The sequence below is a fragment of the Chinchilla lanigera genome, unplaced genomic scaffold (assembly GCF_000276665.1).
Source record: "Chinchilla lanigera isolate Chin_1 unplaced genomic scaffold, ChiLan1.0 scaffold00025, whole genome shotgun sequence".
NCBI classification, from domain to species: Eukaryota; Metazoa; Chordata; class Mammalia; order Rodentia; family Chinchillidae; genus Chinchilla; species Chinchilla lanigera.
In genome coordinates this window covers 25,292,847-25,312,731 of record NW_004955426.1, presented here as the reverse complement: position 1 = coordinate 25,312,731, position 19,885 = coordinate 25,292,847, and the positions used below count along the sequence as shown (strand labels likewise).

At 38.8% G+C, this 19,885-nt stretch overlaps 1 protein-coding gene across 4 annotated transcripts in view; it reads left to right on the top strand.

Moving 5' to 3' along the window:
* Positions 1-974: 974 nt before the first annotated feature.
* Positions 975-19,885, top strand: part of Mroh2b (maestro heat-like repeat family member 2B) — a 65,838-nt gene continuing 46,927 nt past the window's right edge. For 3 of the 4 annotated variants that reach the window (XM_013514927.1, XM_013514925.1, XM_005386245.2), the window contains exons 1-12: positions 975-1,508; positions 2,688-2,749; positions 4,940-5,050; positions 5,672-5,831; positions 6,543-6,641; positions 8,497-8,651; positions 11,043-11,183; positions 11,435-11,527; positions 11,623-11,689; positions 12,986-13,099; positions 13,890-13,963; positions 17,113-17,235. In XM_013514927.1, the coding sequence (XP_013370381.1) occupies positions 1,493-1,508; positions 2,688-2,749; positions 4,940-5,050; positions 5,672-5,831; positions 6,543-6,641; positions 8,497-8,651; positions 11,043-11,183; positions 11,435-11,527; positions 11,623-11,689; positions 12,986-13,099; positions 13,890-13,963; positions 17,113-17,235 (1,215 nt within the window). In that variant the 5' untranslated portion in view covers positions 975-1,492. The remainder of the gene's footprint in view (positions 1,509-2,687; positions 2,750-4,939; positions 5,051-5,671; positions 5,832-6,542; positions 6,642-8,496; positions 8,652-11,042; positions 11,184-11,434; positions 11,528-11,622; positions 11,690-12,985; positions 13,100-13,889; positions 13,964-17,112; positions 17,236-19,885) is intronic. The other variant, XM_005386246.2, reaches the window with a different exon arrangement.

Genomic DNA, 19,885 nt, shown 5'->3' with positions numbered 1-19,885 from the left:
CATTTCCTATTATTAATCTTTTTGCATATTGTTCTTTAAGGTTCTAAAAGCACATAATTTCTCACATATTTTTTCTCTATAAGGCACTGTAAGTTTTGGGCTTCCACTAATCACCCCAGTACCTCTCTGAGTCCCCAATTCTCAGACCATTCTTCAGTGATGAATAAATCAGGATTCTAGAAAACTGCAGCTGCTATTCTTGTCAACAACAGTGAACACTCTCAGTTAAATGCTGAATATTCACTTATTCACTGATCCAGGAGAGGGCAAAGATCTTGGCCATTCCTTCTCAGACTTTAATAAATGTAAGACACCAGGGGTACTCATTAAGAAATACAGATTCCTGCTCCTCATTCTAACTTACCAGATATGGTATTTGACCTTTTAAATGAAATGAATCTTATGAATCCTATGTCAAAGCACTTGAGGACAAGCATAAGTGACGCTGACTTGGGAAGCTAAAAGTATTTTTAACCACCAGCCCACTGAGAACCAAAACTCCTGCCTGTGAGGATGATGAATTTAAAGGTTGAGTTGTAAGCATTTGATCTTTGAATCTCAAATAAACTTTGTTAATGAAGGGAAGACAGAGAAGAGACAGCAGTCGAGACCCTCTCCTCAGCCTCTGTTACATCCAGCACTGTAGGTTGTTAGTGCCACCCTCCGTTATGTGCCATATTAACATTCAGGCTGCACATAGATAAGAAATTGTGATCACACAGATTTAGGGCTAAGATGCACTGGGGATCAGATTTAGGTCCATGCTAGCAAAACTGAGAGCATTGTGGCCAAGAAGTCTGGATTTAAAACTATTAAATAGCAAATAGAGAGAAAGGAATCCGTCAAAGCCTGTGGGTGGAGTGATGCCAAGCTCCTGACCAAGCCATGGGGAAGTGATGGGGAGAGAGGCAGAGAGGGATTGGCTTGGCTGCTGTGTCAGTTGGACATTCCATTCAACTGCCCCCAGCAAGCGTTCTTGCCCACTGAGCGTGCCCAGTTTGTGTGACTGACTTTTACCAAATAGAACAATCAACCAGATCACCTAAAGGCTTTACCAACATCAGGCCAGGAAAGTAACCACCAAAAACCATTCCCAAATTTCTGATCAATGGACCCAAGCTTAGGGAGAGAAACTCCTTTGGTCTCCAACAATGGTTTAAGTCCTAATCTTTAATTTCTTCCTTCTCAAACACTCTGGTCTCCTCCAAAAGGACAATACTTGATGAGATGCAGCCATTTTGTTGGACAGCAGAAGCTCAGACGCAAGGAAATGTCTTGGTGGTAGAGTACAGCATTGTTCTCCTCAGCAGCGAACCGTCCCTGAAAGCTTCCAGATCACTGTGCCAATCAAGTGAAGGAGGGACTTTCCTTTAGGGAACCCTATGAGAAACTTGCCAGATTGCTTCTTCGATTTTTTTTTTTAAGCCTTTTTCTTTCTGATACTTAATTGCTATCTCTCAGAAAGCCTAAAATAGCCAAGACAACTCACAGCATGGAAGACTCTACAGGTAAGCATCACTGGATCTTAAGAACAAGGGCTCTACGGTGTTTTGAGGCTGAGGTAACTATAGGTGTTTGTCAGGTCTAGGGGTTGGTGTGACATCAATTTCTCCAACTGTGGACTGCAAAGATTTTATGGAATAGTCTGCTAAAGAAGGCTTCTTTCCTCAGCTCTGCTTTGGTTTCACAATACTAAAATCCTGTTCATTATGAAAGAGAAATGATAGACTGAAAGCCTGAGACATGATTGCGGTTTACTTGTTTAAAATTTTATAATCTGCCTAAAGAGAAAGTGGCTAATTATCCAAGAAAGTGAGTTTCTTGTTTATTTTTGAACATTAGAAAATTCCTTACAAATGTTTTCTCCAATTTTTAAGTATGGCTGTCTTCCCACTTGCCAAAAAAGACTGTATTAATAGGGTGTGTTGTCGGATTTGGAGACTCGTGGGAAATCTTTACCTCCAAAAGCTTCCTTCTAGCAACCTCCCATGTGGCTTGAAATTGCTCAGTTCTTTTGACTCCATTTTCTTAGTTTTCTGGTATCTAATCCAAAAACATGTATTATTAGAAAGTACAAGTCAAAATGGTTAAGTCTTTCTTAGGAAAAAGCAAGGTCTCATAAGCACGGAACCAACAAGAAAGACCTGACAGACACAAAAAAATAGAAAGGAAGAGAGTGTGGGAAAAAAGACCAGGGAAGCATTGATGGAAAAATAGTGGAAGATAAATAACTATGTTTCACCATAGTCTTTGGATGCTCAAGAGTAAGGGATTAGTCAGTGCACACCTGTAATCCCAGCACTTGGGAGGCTGGGGTTCAAGTCCAGCCTGGACTACATAATGAAATTCTACTCAGAAAAGAAAGAAAGAAAGAAAGAAAGAAAGAAAGAAAGAAAGAAAGAAAGAAAGAAAGAAAGAAAAAAAGAAAGCTAAGAGTAAGGGTATTCAGCCACTGACTCTTACAGCCAGCTCTCACTAGAGAGGATTATATATAAGGCAATGCCCACTTGATTGGAGGGATATATTGGAATCTAGCAATTTTTGCCATCAAAAAGCAAGTGATCAAGGAGAGAAAGGATCAGGAGTGGGGCCAGAGAGGAAGGGAACTATGCATGACCACTGCAAAGTAATTAGCAGGAGGGCATTTTTTATGGATATCTTAATTCTTCCTTTTCCATGCATTTTAGAAATGTTTGGAGATATTAATCTCACTCTGGGGATGCTGAATAAAGAAGATGTTATCAGCAAGGTAGGATAAATATGGAAAACTGGGGCTGGGGATTTAGCTCAGCGGCAAAGCGCCTGCCTGGCAAGTGCAAGGTCGTGAGTTCGGTTCCCGGTACCAGAGAAAAACCAACCAACAAACAAACAAACAAACAAAAATATGGAAAACTACCATTGCCATTCCACTTTCCTAGTCCAGTGACTGCAACATGTCGTACACATTCTTGTTTGCCTCAACCGTCTCCTATTTCTCCTGCTTCTTACATGACATTAGGTTTTTCAGAAAATTCCGTTGTAAAATGTAGTGGAAGTGACAATGGTGCTGAACAATCACAGTGTCCACTTCTAGCAAATGATGCTTTTGATCATGACCCTAAACACAAAGATGTGGAAGGAGGGAGATGTCAGACTTACAGCCATTTGGGTTAGAGTCTCCTCTTTTGTTATTTAGGGTTCCTATGAAAATCCTTAAACATTTCCTATGTTCACCCATAATGTTATTTCACTAAAATATTCTCTGAGAATTGAAGGCTTTTCAGACTTCAGAAAACAAAATAAGTACCTTTCATTGAATGCTTATCTAGGAAAGGGAGTGCTGAATGTTTTCAAACAATGGTGCATTGCATAATAGCCTCTCCTTGCAACAGCTCGGTGAGGTCAGTACTGCTATTTCCAGCTGACAGCTGAAAATGAAGCACAGAGAAGTTGTATGGCTTCCCCAAACAGGAGCAGCAGGGCTAAATTAAAACACAAGATGATCTAACCCCAACTAATGTTCCTAATGACTATTCACTGTTGCCCCCTTCTGAAAGGTGGAGCCTTTACTGTGTCTCTTAATTCAGTGGTTGTCAACCCTGACCGGTTGTCGCAATCCCTTAGAGAGATTCAGGGAAACACCAACTGCCAGGTCTCAGTGACAGGGATTCTGGGTGACCAATCTGTGATAAGCCTGGACATCACAGCTCACAGAAATGATCCACATATTTAGGTACAGTTGGCAACTATTATATTAATCTCTTAGTAAGAATTAACTTTCCCATACAGCAGTATTTCTCAAACATTGAGAAGTACTTGGGGAGTAATCTCTGGACTCCAGAAATACTGAAGGAAAATTTCTAAAGAAGTGACTAAAGCATATGTATTATGAACACACACCTACCGGTTATTTTTGTAGGGGGCCAGGTTAAGGAATGTGAATAGCTAAAACAATGAAGAGATTAAGATGTCCGTGGAGATGCAAACTGTTAGGTACAAAGTCAGCGTCACCAGCTTATACCACATTAAGCTCTCTGTGACTCACTTTCTTCATCTATAAAGGACGTATATTAATGGCAGCTAATGCACAAGCTTCTTGTAGCATGAATGAGACATTTCAGGTACAGGGCCTGGCTCGGTTCCCGGAACCTGGTAAAGGGCCTCATCATTGTCAGCCTTGCTGAGAAAACAGGCTTAGAAGGTAGAGAATAGATAAGGGTTAAGGGAAAAACTCTGAGCCAATTAGGCAAGCTCTGAAAGTGCTTATAAGGAAGAAAACAATGGCAAACTATTCCTTAGTTTCAAATTTTCCAAGGACGAAGGAGTAGTGGAAAGAAAGCTATTTCATACTTTAAACACTAGTACCATGCCCAGAGGTACATGTTTGAGGCTGCAGGCAGTTCAGAATGTGGGTATTTCTTTCATCTTGCAGAGGACATGTAACCCCCTCATTCAGAGGCACCCACTCAGGTGGTCTGGTGAAGCCTGGTTCCTGGAGCTGCTTCTCCATCAAAACAAAATTCACAACCTTCTCTCAGCAAAGCATGAATGAAAGAAGGACCTGTATCTCTCCCTGGAATCCTGTTTCACAGCGTAGCAGCCTCTTTGGGATCGTATTGTGCTTTCTAGTGCCACTCTCACTCCCTGGTAGTAAGAGAAACCATTAGGGTGACAGACATTTCCGTTCCCCAAAGAGCTCTGCACCAGCGACTTCGGAATGATTTCGATGTGGCAGCCTGTCCCTGGTTCAGTAGGATCTCGTCATAGAGATGCAACAAGTTAAAATCGTTATGAGAATTCATTGTTCTCTACACATTAAGGTTTTGTCTCTTACAAACATATATTATATTCAAGAAACTTGAATTAAATATATTGCTTAGCTTGTGCTATTTATTTGGACTTTACTCAGTTTCTTCATCTTTGCAACCCAAAAACTTGTGTCTGTCTTATACGTTCACAGGAAGACATTTACAGTCATCTCACTTCAGTGATTCAGAACTCTGACATTTTGGATGATGCAATTGTCCAACGCCTTATTTATTACACTTCTAAGGATATGAGAGATGAAAATGTAAGTTTGGGTTTTGGTGCCAAATCAGCATGGACCCAGCAACAGGGTCTATGTGACCCTGTAGAGTAACATCACCCACCCTCCCTTTAGATGAGCATGTTTATTCAGAGGTATCTGTTAAAATATCAGAGCTATCTGCTGACAGAGCACGTCATTAGAACCACTTTCTTGGGTCTCATGACTTCTTTTTCTTTCTATGCCTCCGTACCTTGTACTGTCTGACCTTTTCCAAATCTTAACTCAGTGGTTTATTCCACTCTATACTGGGAGCCCTTTGATGCTTTTCCAAGTGCAGGTTTTTTAGTATTTTTTTTACTAAAATACTCTTTTATACTAAAATACTCTTTATACTAAAGTACTAAAGTACTAAGTTTTATGCTAAAATACTATAATAGTAAATTTATAACAACCCTATTAAAACTACTTTTAAATGTATTAAAATTGCCTCTGCTTTTCTAGCTGACAGCTACATAAAAATCTTTTACCATGGATTTATTTATAACAGCCTGTTTCTGCCCTATCCCAAATCCAGAGGAACTGATAATATTATGTAGACTTTTTCCTCTCTGTTGACCTACTCTGCTCTTCCTCCAGTGGTTAATAGCTTCCTTTTTTTCTCAGATTCCCAGAGAACTCAGAATGCTGGCTGGTGAGGTTTTGGTGTCTCTGGCTGCACATGACTTCAATTCTGTGATGTACGAAGTACAAAGTCACTTCCGGATCCTGGAGCTACCAAATGAATTCATTGTGCTTTCTCTGGCTGAACTGGCAACAAGTTGTGGTATAAAGGAAATGTTGTCCATGTTTCCCCTGGGAAACATCCACCCCTCATTGCCTAAAACACAGATAGGAGCAGATGGCAGAGGGGAAAATAACTTTGTCTACGTTGAGCTAAAGAATATTAACAGAGGGATGTGGACAACCACTTATGAACCATTTATGAACAAGATGAGCCTGCTGCCCCGCCATTAGTCCAGACTACACTGAATTTGGTCTGTCTCCCACCCTCACCTTCCTCTGCACCTGGCTTTGCACTTGCAGAAGCACATTTTCCACAAGGCATATTCTGCAAACCACTGAATACTTACCTGAAGAAATGGTTTCCCACCACTTGTTTCTACACTACTTTAATAGTAGTATATTATTGAGCAACTGCTACATTGCTGAGCCTTGAGTATAGGGCAAGCTTGGGTGAGAGAGGTTGGAATTATGAAATAATTACCCAAGTAAACAATTGCCACTAAACAGGTACAGGTGGCTGTATAGCCAGTACCTTCTCTCAAACTAATCATTCCCTGGCATTAAGGTGGGAGAAAGGGGATAGAAAATACCTCCCTACTGCGCCTCACCTGCCTCTTCCATGGAACCATGGCATGTTTATAGTAGGTGCAAGGAAATAAAAAATATCACAGAATTCCCAGGGGAAAAATTAATCCCTTTTTCCTCTCCCCTCCTCCCCTTCCCTCCTTCCCTCTCCTCTTCTTCACTGCAGTGTCCCAGAGCATCCCTTTCATGATGATGACCCTGCTCACCATGCAAACCATGCTCAGGCTGGCGGAAGATGACAAGATGAAACAGACGTTCTGTATTGGTGGGTGTCACTGTGAGTCCCTCTTTGCTTAAGAGGAGACCATGAAGTCTTGCAGATTACTTGCTTTTTCCCTTTTTATTTCAATCTTGCCTTTTCTAATAATAATAGCTACCATTTACTGGGCGCCTATCACACAGAAGGCGCTCTGCAGGGAGTGACCTCCTCAGCCCTCACAACAATTCTGCAAGGTAAGTACTGTCACAGGTAAGTACAGTCTTTTCAAGGTGAGCACAGTCTTACAGATGAAAACCTGTGTCATGAAAATTAATCACTTTTCCCACAATGGTGACACAGTCAGTGGCACATTCAGGTGGCATTCAAACACAGGCCTGCACAATGAGGACTGCCCAGGTTACTCTTTCTACTGCCTTAAATGGCCTCCACTCCCACTAGCCTGCTCCTTATATTAGATAGATAGCACTTTCTCTGCAGTGACTATGGAGGTTTATTAGCTCTTAACAGTAAGTTCAATTCTGACATGTGATCATAACACAGTGTATAATAAAGAAAAGTAAACAAAGTAATCAAAATAGGAGCAATCATGAAATCAAGAAGGCTAGGCAAGCAAACTATGGTAATCAATTCCCTCTACCCCAAATGGAATGCACCTGCAGGAAATTCCTAGGGAGATACATGTGTGGCGCAGAGACAGCCTTCTTGAATGGGTCCAGGAACCTGAAGTCTTATCTTGTGCCCCAGTGACTTCTCCCAGTTGCCTCTAAAAACATCAGAGGTAATTGTTAGGATCCCTTCACATCTGATAGGCCTTTGCACTACTATTTCATAACATTTAAAGACTGCACTGTAAGAAATATCTTCTTTACCTTCAACAAAGCACCTTTTTTTCTATTTTGCATATTTCCTCTCGTTCTGCCCTCAGTTCAGGTTAATTTTCATGTACTGAGAACTTGTTATGTGTCTGAAACTGCTCTGAGTACTTAAGATTATTTCAATTAACATTTGTAAGTGGGTATCGCTTCTTGGCCTTTTAGCTAAGATCAAGTGCACGTGAGTAATATCTCCCCCTATTTTATAGATAAGAAAATTGGGACTTAGAAAGTTAAACAATCTATCAGACAACTAGACTATAGCAGAGCTAAGTAAGTCAACTGTGACAATCTGATTCAAGGACTTGTACAATTCTGCTAGATTTCTTTTGCCTGTATCAGTGGTAGTGAACGCCTGTCATGCATGCTGCGACAAGCTGCTTGTGTTGTGTTGAAAGTTCTAAAATGGTTGGCATCGCTGGTCTATGTTTCACTTTGCAGTATTTTTATTATCTCTACTTACTCATCACAGGTAACATTGCGTTCTTGCAAGTAAACTTTGAGCCTCTCTCCAATTGTGTATAGAGTATCTCTTTTGTAAATTTTATTTTAAAGGAAAAAGGATAGAAACAAAATAACAAAAACAAACACAAAACAAAACAACACAAAAACAATAAAAACAATATAGAATTTCAAAACAAGATGGTAGGAAATTAACAATGGTTGTTGTATTACTTATTGTTATCTTCAAATTAGTTGCTCAGATTACCAGATGTAGGTATGCAAGACTGATCAAACAATTCAACATTAACTGTTCCTTTCAATAAACCAATAAAATTTAGTAGCACAATTATCCTAGCTATCTTGGAATGGTAAAAAAAAAGCAGCATCACTTAATGGTTTGATTTTGTATTTTAACAACTTGGCTGAACACTTGGTAGATGTTTATTCAGTAGAGCTGTAAGACTGTATAGCTATATAGAAGCTATGATACAGTTGCTAATTGACAGTATTCTCTTTTCACATAATTTTATGTTTTCAACCTTTATATTTTTCTCAGCCTATGACTGTATTTTTCTTAAATGCAGCCCTTGAGAAATTCAGCAAAGCCATTTACAAGTATGTCAACCACTGGAGAGATTTCCCCTACCCCAAATTGGATGCCAACCGACTCTCTGACAAAATCTTCATGCTATTCCGGTACATAATGGAGAAATGGGCTCCCACAGCCTCGCACGAGAATGTGAGTGTAGACTCAGGATGCCCAGCTGGATCTCCCTCTGTGCTGGTTGCATCCTGTTTACTCCGAGTTTAAATGGCATCACATTTGTGTCTCTGTGAGAAATGTAACACTTAACCACCTTCTCTCACTTTTTTTTCTCCTCTTGAAGTTATTAAGATATTCATGTTTTTAAGCAGCTTAGGGTGCTCTAACTATTAGCAATCCATTTGTTTCTTTTTGTGACATGACAATCTGTTCATTTCTTTTGGACATTGTTGGTTACTTTTTGATGGTTTTCAAATCTTCCAGTTTTTCCATCTATTGCAAATCACCATTCATTCTTTCAGCTGGTATTTATTGAATCCCCTCGGCATGCTAGATACCACTCCATGTGCTGTGGATATGGCAAGGATTAAACAAAGTAAAATCCCACTCTTACAAAACTGATATTTCAGTGTGTGAACGGAACAAATAGGTAAAATGCCAAGGATGTTTGTAACTTTATCTCTTGCATCATAGCCTATATTTAAGCTGAGTCACTAGCTGGAAAAAACAAGTAACAGAATTTCTGATGTTTATGACTATGATATTTAAACAAAATAATATCTAAAGAATGTACTAGGCTGTGTCAAAATGCTGCAGTGCCTGATAGAGAAGAGCTTACAAAGTGCATTCACATACATAGTGCCATGCTTATCTTGTTGGATTGCTATTTTTAAACCAGTATAAATTATATTATGGTTATGTCATTATATGATTATATCATCAAAATTTTAACATTACATTAATTTTATGGTTCACTTTCTTTTCTATACTTTAAGCAATTAAGGTATTTTTTTCATCCTTTGACTCTCAGTCTATGAATTTCCTTTTGACTTAAATATGTTTCTTGTATACAGCATACTGTTGACTTTTGTTTCTCAATCCACTCTGCCAGTCTGCTTCTTTTGATTGGTGAACTGAGACCATTTACATTAGTGATTATAACTGATATGTGTTGGCTTATCTTTGTCATGTTATTTACTTGCTGTTGGTTTCCTACTTCTACTTTCTGTTTAATTGCTTGTTCTGCTTGGTGGTTCCTTTGTACTGTTGTTCTTGAAATTGTGGTCAATTTTAGCTCTTTCTAGAATGTCTTTCAGTACTCTTTGTAGGGTTGGTTTGGTACTCATGAAGTTCTTCAATTGTTCATTGTCATGGAAATATTTATTTCTCCATTAAGTTTGAAGGATAGTTTTGCAGGACACATCAATCTGGGTTGGAAGTTGTTTTGTTTTAGGACCTGGAATACTTCACTCCAAGCTCTTCTTGATTTAATGGTTTGTGGTGAGAAATCTGCTGTGATTCTGATGGGATTTCCTCTATAGGTGATCTGTTTCTTTTCTCTAACAGCTTTTAATATTCTCTTCTTTTGCTGGATTTCTGGTATCATGATTATTATATGTCTCCCCGCCTTTTGGTCAAGATTAAGTGTAGTATCTTTTCTTATCAGTAGATTTCAAGAAGCAAAATAAGATCTTCAGAGTCCATTGTTACTGGACTCAGGCAGAAAGCTTGCAGTGTGTCTGTTACACAGAAATAGGTGATAGAAGAACCACCTAACACATGGTCTGACACATGATCTTGAGTAGAATAAATGTTTATTGGTATTAACAGCTGAATTTTAGGATAATCTGTTCTATAGTAAAATATAACCAATACAAAAATAAGCATGCACTATTAGCAAAAAAAGTATAGAATCATATATTAAAGAATTATGTCATTTTTTTAAAAAAGTGCTTTAAAAAGGTAGAAAAGAATAAGTCAAATAAATGAAAATAATTACAATACACTAGATAGTTATTATCCACAGGTCCTTGCAGATATTATGCTTTCTTCTTTCTAATGTTTGTGATAGTTAAATGTTTATAAACAGTAATTATTACACTTGTATGTTATACTGTGGAAGTTGTTCATCTGCAGTTTCAGATGGAAGCAGCACTGCAGGGGCTGAGGGGTAAGGGAGGTGAGAAGTGGGCATAGAACATGTGTGCCACTCCTTCAGAAAGATTTCCTCCAAGAAAAAGGAAAGAAACAGAATCCAACGGGGATAGCACTGCAGTGGAGGGGTCAAGGTGATGTAGGGCCACCAAATATTTTTAAATATGTATGAATGTTTTATTTCCTTAAGCTATTGAAAGAAAATGACTACTAGAGAGAGTTACAGAAATAGGAGAGAAGAGCAAATATTGAAATACTGACTGATACATCAATGATCTTTGTTTGGGCATTTTTAAAGGTTTTTCAGAATCTCCTCTTGCCTAAAGGCAGTGAGTAAAGTTTTTGAGGGGACCCAATACTCCTGGTATTCTGAAAAATGTTTCAAAAGCACAGCAAAGTAATAGAAATGGTGCATGTTGGCTTCCTCTACAGACACTGGCCCTGGTGAAGGCCCATGGACCCACAGTGAGCCTGCTACTGCACCGGAAGGACTTTTGCGAATTTGCCCTGAACCAGGTACCCTGGCTCCTCAACCAGTATAGTGGCAAAGAGATTGATTTCCACATCACTCAGGTAAGAGCCGCCCCTTAAAGGAACCTTATTAGAGCATGGGTCTGCAGCTCTTTGAGGATAAGAATCTAGAAAAGGATTAAGAATGTTCATTCCAAGCTAGGGAAGCTCTGAATAGCACAGAGTGTTTGAAGAAAATGTATAACTGCGGGGAAAGTATGGGTTTATTCTCACAAAATGTAATTACTTCCCTTCCATTCCTGTGCTGCTGTTTCACCTGCAGCCCCACTGACCTCTGAGCTCTTCCATTTCAGAGTGTAAAGCAGATACTGACCGCAACAGTCCTTTATGACATTGACCTTCCTAAGGCACTGAAAAAATCCATCTTTGTCAGTTTGCTCCACCAGGTAAGAAGATCATGCTATCAAATCTGATTGTGTGATTTTTTTTAACCCATTTTATGTTTTTAACATCTGCCACCTGGCTTTTCCTCCCTATTCAGATCTGCAGAGGTCCAGAGCCTCCTTTAGAAAATGAAATCGAAGTTTCAAGTTGCTACCTCATTTTAGGTAGGACCCATCATCCAAAGGGTATTAATAAAATTGTCTCCCAAGTGATGAAGACAGCAATGATAAAGGATATCCAAACTATGTTTACTTTCACACACACACGCACACACACGCACACATACACATGTACACATGCACACATGCACAGCTTTTCCTCAGCTCACGGTACTGTATACTGACCCTCTCTCCGCAAGTTTCCAGGAGAAACATAGGTAGCGTAACCAGTCACGCTCGGGTGCCCACATCTGGAGGCCAGGGGTTGGGGGAGATGTCCAGGGAGATACAATGTTACCTCTCAAACCAGAAGCATGCCAGGAAAACCAGCATGACTTACTAGCCCTGAGGAGAGGAAATTCTTTTTCCCTTGGCATTTGAGATTATACAAAACTGTCAAATCCAAAATCATCCTTTTTTATTCTCCTTGATCATCCCTTTTTATTCAACTTTTTACTCAACCCTTTTAGCCCTCAGTTGTCCCTCCTCCCCCTTTCCTCCTCCCTGTCTCCCTGCCTGTCTCCCCTTTCTGCCTTTCCGTGCACTGCAGCCTGTCCATCCGCTGTTTGGAATGCCTGACGCAGGCTGTAACAGTAGATACGAAGGTCTTGGGATCAAGATCCAAAGCTACACTCCCACGTGGCCCCAGGAGAGGAGGAAAAGCAGCCCTTTAATACCTAACATACCTCTTCCCTCTTCTAGTACATCACTTCTGCTACACTGCACACCTTCCCACTATGCTCCTCTCCTTGCTAATTAGCCCCTCTGCCTCTAGACTACTTTCCTCTTATTTCCTTCTCAGCCTAATTAACTAAATCACTTTGCATCCAGCAGCTTCCAGCCAGGCATTTCCTCACTCTTCCCTGATCTTACTCCAGCAGCCCTCTAGCTTCACAACTAGGAAGCATCTGCCACCTGACTTTTCCTCCCTGGAAAATCTCTGCTTCATCTTCACACATTGCCCTTTCCATGCCTCTGTCTGTGGCTTCTTTTCTTATAAGGACACAGGTTATATTGAGCAAGAGCCCACTCTGGTGACTTTCTCTTGATTGTATCTGCAAGGACCTTAATTTCCAGATAAGCCCACATTCACAAGTACAAACAGAAGTGGGCCTAGGTACAGAAATTAAGCAAATTAGTAAGCAAATTAATTCTGTGATACTGAGGAAGTATCATAAAATCAAGTTACCAGCTCGAGAGTGATTTTGACAATTCTCATAATGAATTCCCTTCTTATTCACAAGTATTTTTACCTAAGATGAAAATGAGTTCTTATGACTTTAGTATTTCTTAAACTTGCAGCCCATTCAAATCCTGCGGAACTGGTGGAATTTTTTGATGAGCAAATAAGAAGTAACAATGAAGCCATTCGAGTGAAAATATTGACATTGTTAAGATCAGCAATCAATGCTGAGGGTGAGCAGTGGGAACAAGCCAGAGGGGTTTATTTCACATCAACAAGTGAACTGAAGTGTGTGCATGTGCTAATGTTACATCTTGTGTAATCTCATATGCAAGTGAAAATGTTTTCTTAGTCTTTTCCAATGTATTCCTTTTAAACAGGCATTTTCAATTATCTCTTTTCTTTCATGATATTTATGGATACATTTTAAGAATAAATAGAGTTTTGGGGAACCAAATTTAGAAGATCCAACATATTGGGCAGTGGCCCATAATAAACAGAGGGTAGATGAGAGAAGTGTAGAATTCTTTGGAGACTGTCACACTAAGGAAAGAGCAGAATGTAATGAATCACTATATTTCATTTATTCCAAGAAGCATGTATTTCATAATATTGAATGAATCTTTCAATTAATAGCATCTTCAATTATAATTGATCATTAATGATTCACCATAAAGTTGATATCTTAGATTCAGTAAAATATGAGGATTGATTTTTACAACATGATATATTTTTAAATAAGCAGATAAATAGGAAGTAGTACTGTAAAATTAGAGCTGATCTATCAGGCATGATATATTGACTCCATAGTAGAATCTAACATTTTGAATAAGATAAAACAAATGTAATATGAAACAAACATCCTTGAAGAGCAGAGAAAGAAGATAGGAAAAAAATTTGGATTGTGTAAGATACTAAACACAAAAATTTTTATGTAACGAAATGCTAGTGGTTTTTCACCGTTCTTAAAACATGTTGTATCCACACTGGTCCAACCTCACAATTTCTCCCTTTGCCTTTCAGAACCCAAGCTGAGGAATCACATCATTTCAATTGAAAAAACAGTCAAAGTTATCATGAGTGACCTCAGCCCAAAAGTAAGAGAATTAACAGGAACTTTTATTTGGTTAGTGGCAGTTTTAGAAATCAAGGAAATGATTCTGATTCTGCAAGGATCTACTATGAGACTGCTTTATAAAGGGATCAATAATGAATTTCATTTCCAAGGAACTTGATCCCAAAACAGATAAACCAATCAAGATAGAAGCTAAGGGCTTCCTCCTAGAAAGACTTTTGCCCAGAATAGCACTATGTCAAGGCTCTTCAGATCATTTAAAAATTAAATGTTTGAAAATGCTCCCCCTACTTCCAAAACACAGATGAAGGGAGGGAGAGAATGGAGAAGGGAAAGGGATGGAGAAAAAAGCATTGAAAGGGGGGAAATGATGAATATCCATCTTTAGCAAATGAGAAAGTAATTGAGAATTGGAAGGACCAGAGGTGGAGGGGAAGGGTAGGAGATAAAAAACAAAATCAAACAAACAAAAAAGAATTAATGATAATTATAATAATTATGTACTATAAACATGTATTAGTAAAATTTTAAAATTAAGCATTAATTTTAAATTTTATATGTCTTCCTTCCCCAAAATAATAACCTCTGAATCTTGTTACCCTAGATTTCTGGTTGTTAACCAGAAAGCAAGTCCTGAACATAGTGGACAGCTCAATATTTTCTGATTGGTTGATTAATGTATTTTTATGTTAGAAAATATAGAACTTAGCCAGGGATGGTAGCACACACCTTTAATTCCAGCACACAGAAGGCAGAGACGGGAAGATTGCCATGCTTTAGAGGCCAGCCTGACCAAATAGCAATACTTGGTCTCAAAAAACAAAAGAAGAAAGGATAGGACAGGAAAGGACAGGACAGAAAAGGACAGGACAGGACAGGAAAGGACAAGACAGGAAAGGACAGGACAGGAAAGGACAGGACAGGGCAGGAAAAGAAAGGAAAGGAAAGGAAAGGAAAGGAAAGGAAAGGAAAGGAAAGGAAAGGAAAGGAAAGGAAAGGGAGGAGAAAGGGGAAGAAAGGAGAAAGGAGAAAGGGAAAGGGGGAAGTGGAAAGGGAAGGAAGAACTTATGCAGTGAAAACTCAAAAAAATTTGCACTATAATTTTTATGAAATCCACATAAAATCCTTTGCAGAAACCTATAAAGAGAACATTCCTCTAAGTAGCTTTTGTCTCCAATGGTTATAGTTAAGGTAAAAGGAACTTTGCAATAAATAACAATGGAATAACTGTACATATATTCAGACCTGACCCAGTAAAGACCAAGCCAATAGAAGAATGACGACCTATAGTCCCAGCACCCTAGGAGGCTGAGATAGGGGGATCACAAATTCAAGCCTACCCTGGGCTATTTAGTGACTTAGCAAGACCATGACTTCAAATTTTTTAAAACATAAAAGAAAAGAAGGACTGGGGTGGGAGGCAGCTCAGTGTGAAGGCCTTGGGTTCCATCCCAGTACCACAAAATAAAGAAGGAGGAGGAAACAGAGGGAAAACAGAGAAGGGGGAAAGTCGTTGTGTTGTTGTTGTTCAGAATAGAAGAGCACAGCACTCTAGGGAAGAGGGCAGCCACCTTACCAGGCAAAGAGAGAGAAGCTATACAAGATATGTTGAAAAATGTACTGAATATTTTTTTTTAATGATTACAGTAAAAAACACATAGCCATTAATTTCCATATGGTCCATTCTTTGAACACACTTATCCCATCATCAGTGCTACTTTCTGAGGCAGTTCTGGAAGACCTTTCATGAGTGTCTTTAGTTGATTGTGATGGCTGTCTTGATATTCTAAGTGAATTCAAAATGTTTACTTTCATGGTTGTTTTGACTTTGGGGAAGAGTCAGCTGGCACACAGTGACAGGTCTGGCCAAGACGGTGGGTGAGAACACGTCATCCTGTTTTCACAAAACTGTCTTTATGGCAGTGGCAGTGGCAGCAGCACTCACTGTTTTGTTTTTAATCACACCTCACTAAGGCACTAAGCAGAACTTCCAGAACTGCTTCAGAAAGTGGCAAGAACAATGGGATAATAGTTTTCAAAGGGAGGGGAGTAGTTTGAGAAAGATTAATGGCAATGTGTCTTCACTGTAATTTTTTTTTATTTAAGCATTTGCCAAATATTTTGATCTCCCCTTTTACTTTACCTTCCTAACTTAGGTAAACTACTCAGAGCCTTTATGCTTTGGCCACCACACAGCCATGCTTCCCTTTTCAAAATTATTGTTTACTTTTTGCTATATGATAAAAGACCCACTCACTAAAAGGTTGGGTCTTAGCTTTCTGTCCTCCAGGGAAGCTATCTAAAAAAACAAATTTAAATCAGCATTAAAAATATTATAATACAAGACTTGGGGATTTAGCTCAGTGGCACAGGACTTGCCTGGCAAGTGCAAGGTCATGAGTTTGATTCCTGGTACCGGAAAAAAAAAAAAAAAAAAAAAAGAAAAAAAAATATTATAATACATAAGGCCAGGGATATAGCTCAGGGCACAATCTCCTGCCTTATAAGCATGAGGTCCTGAGAATGACTCCCAGTACCCAAAACAAAAATATAACACAAGCACACAGCATGTCTCTCTAATTCATAGTCAGTAATATTTCATAATTTATAATTTTCAGAATTTAGATATTACTGTGCTAGTAGCCCAGAATCAAAACTCATTGCTATTTTTACCAAAATAAGGCATACTCCACTTTATGCAGCAGAAGTAGAGACTGGAGGCAGCTTTAAAATATAGATGATTCCATATAGGTTCTACCACTAAATGAGCTGATACAAAATTTAAGAAACAAAAATTCTAGTTTTTAGAGATGTTTGGATTTCAAAATTGTGAATAAGCAACTATGGATCTATAGTTCAATCTTTCCTGAGTACTTTTTAACGTGCAGCAGTGTTTTACCAAAGTGACCAATATATCATACTATATAGCACAAAAGGTATATTTTGGGAGGTAAGTAAAAAGATTTTGGTTAAAGAGAGCATCTCCAGGAAGTGTGAAGTCAGGAAGTGTGAGAGCAGGAAGTGTGAAGTCACTTCCTGCTCATCTATTTATTGTAACTTTATTCAGTCTGTACTCCCACCTTTTAAACCTTCATCACAGTTATGAAATAGGAAAAGGTAAATTTCTATGCTGCCACATAAAATGTTGCTATTGCGTTGCTCTTGCTGTAGGTAAGGATTTCCACCCTTCTCCTCATCCAAACCATGTGTGAAAAGTCCTACATCGAAGCGCGGGAAGGATGGCCCTTGATTGATTACGTCTTCGCTCAGTTTGCAGCATCCAGCAGGAAACTGGTACAAAGAGAGGCCACAGTTACAGTGTTGAGCGTGGCACTGCAACAAGTGCAGTTGACTCAACTGCGCGTTAAAAAACGACGGAGCTCACCCGGGTGTGGTAACAGATGCCTGTAACCCCAGCGCTCTGGGTGGCGAGGCTGATGATTGCATGTTCGAGCTCAGCCTGGGCAATTTAGCAACCTAGCAACACTCTATCTCAAAATCAAAATAAATTTAAAAGGGCTGGGGGTGTAGCTCAGTGAGAAGGTCCTGATTTCATTTTCCAGTACTGCAAAACAAAAGGTGGAGGAAGGACGAGAGGAGAGGAGCGGAGAGGATCAGAGGGGAAGAGAGGGAGAGGGGAAAGAAAGAGAAAACTCAAACAGATTTTAGAAACAACTGATTTCAGAATTATATTTCAATCTATTTTTGCTGAAGATTTTTCTCAGCCTCCAGTTCTCTTAGTTCCTTTTCACCAATATCCTACAATAAACACAAAGTAGGTCAAATCACCATTTTCTCTGGAGAGAGAACCTGCCTTCCAAAGTCTTAGGGTAGGGATACTTTACACAGGTGCAGAGACAGTGGATGGTTTTACAGAACACAAAAGACACCATACCCACTGCACTGGCATCTGATCCACTTGGGTTGCTACAGCAAAGACCATAAACCCTAAGGACCTATAAACATGCATTTATTAGTAAGAATTCCGAGGCTGAGAAGTCAGGGTCTGGTGAGGGCATGCTCCCTCACAGACGGGGTCTCCTCAAGTGCTCTCACACACGGCGGAGAGCTATCTGGTTCTCTGAAGTTCCTTCCACACAGGCAGTGATCCCACACTGAAGGGAGGGCTCTGCCCTTTTGCCCCAGTCACCTCCCAGAGGTTCTACTTCCTAATACCATCACCTTAGAGGTCAGGATTCAACCTACGAATTTGGGGGCGATATGATTGTCCATACTACAACTTCCTGTAGATGAAAACAATGTGCATAAGACCTCAGCCACCTTAGTAAGTTACCAAAACTGAAATTACAGTCTACTCTACTAAGAAGCAATACTTGGCAAATTTTAGTCTGGAAGAAAATGGCAAAGACCTGGAAGAGAGAGAAAATTTGCAACTCAAAGATCCTCACCACTTTTCCTTTTCTCTTTCATCCAGTGAAATATTTTCCAACCCATCCCTCTAAGGGGCCCTTTCTTTTTTATTATTTTAAAGAGAAAAACAATGAAAGCAATGATACAGAATTTCAAAGGAGGATAGTAGGAAATTAACAATGGTTAACATATTCTACATTGCTATTTTCAAAGTAGTTACTCAAGGTACAATAGATATTGTGAAAGGAAAATAAACTGCTCAAAAGGAAAGAACACCTTGGATGAGCAAAAAGAGAAAGGACAGAAGGAAAAAGTATGTGTATATGTATACACAGGATAGCTAAGATAATTGTACTACTGATTTCTATTGCTTTATTGAAAGGAACATTTAATGTTTAATTGTTTCATCAATTTTACATGCCTATATTTGTTTATCTGAGTAATGAATTTGAAGATAACAATATTTAATACAACAACGGTTGTTAGTTTCCTATCACCTTGTCTGAAATTCTGCATTGCCTTTATTTTTGTGTCTTGTTTTGTTTATATCTATGTGTTTGTTAATATATCTTCATTCTTTTATCTTTAAAATAAAAATAAAAACATTTAACAAGACAAAGCAGATGCTCAGATTACAAAATATAGGTATGGAAAAATGATCAAACAATGTAAGCACAACCCATTTTTTCAATGAACTAATAGAAATTAGTGTAATTATTTTAGCTGTCTTTTAGATAGATACATTGATGATGGATAGGTAGATAGATAAATAAATAGATAAATTTTTCTTTTCCCTTCCTTCTTTTCTTTCTCCCATGCCAAGTGTTCTTTCCTTTGGAGCAGTTTCTTTCTCTTTCCAAATATCTATTGTACATTTTGGATCTCGTTTATTTTTTCAGTTTCTTGCACTAGGGAGACAATACAATGTTTATATATGTGAGTCTGATTTATTTCATATTTATAAGTATGATCTCTAATTGCATCCATTTACCTATGGAAACCTCAATTTGTCCTTCTCTATAGCTGACTAGTACTCCACTGTATAAAAATACCTTATCTTTTTTACCAATTCCTCGGTTGATGGGCTTTTGGGTTGTTTCCAAGATTTATCTATTACAAATTGTGTTGCTATAAACATATGTGCACGTATATCGCTGTGGTGCAATATTTTTAATTCTTCTGGGAAAATACCCAGAAGGGGAATAGAAGAGCTGAGTCAAATGGGACCTCTAATCCTAGTTTTTTGAGAAATCTGCACACTGATTTCCACAGTGGTTGCACCTGTCTACACTTCCACCAACAGCAGAGAACAGTTCCTTTTTCCCCATAGCCCTTCCAGCATTTGTTATTGGTTAATTTCTTGATGGCAGCCATTCTTCTGGGGTGCGATGGAGACTCATTGTTGTCTTAATTTGCATTTCTTAAAAGACCAATGATGGTGAACATTTTTTCATGCATTTATTTGCCATTTGTATTTGTTCATATGAGAAGTGTATAGTCATCTCACACACCCATTTATGGATTGGATCTTTGAATTTGGAGGGTCTGGGTTTTTTTCAATTTTTTATATTTT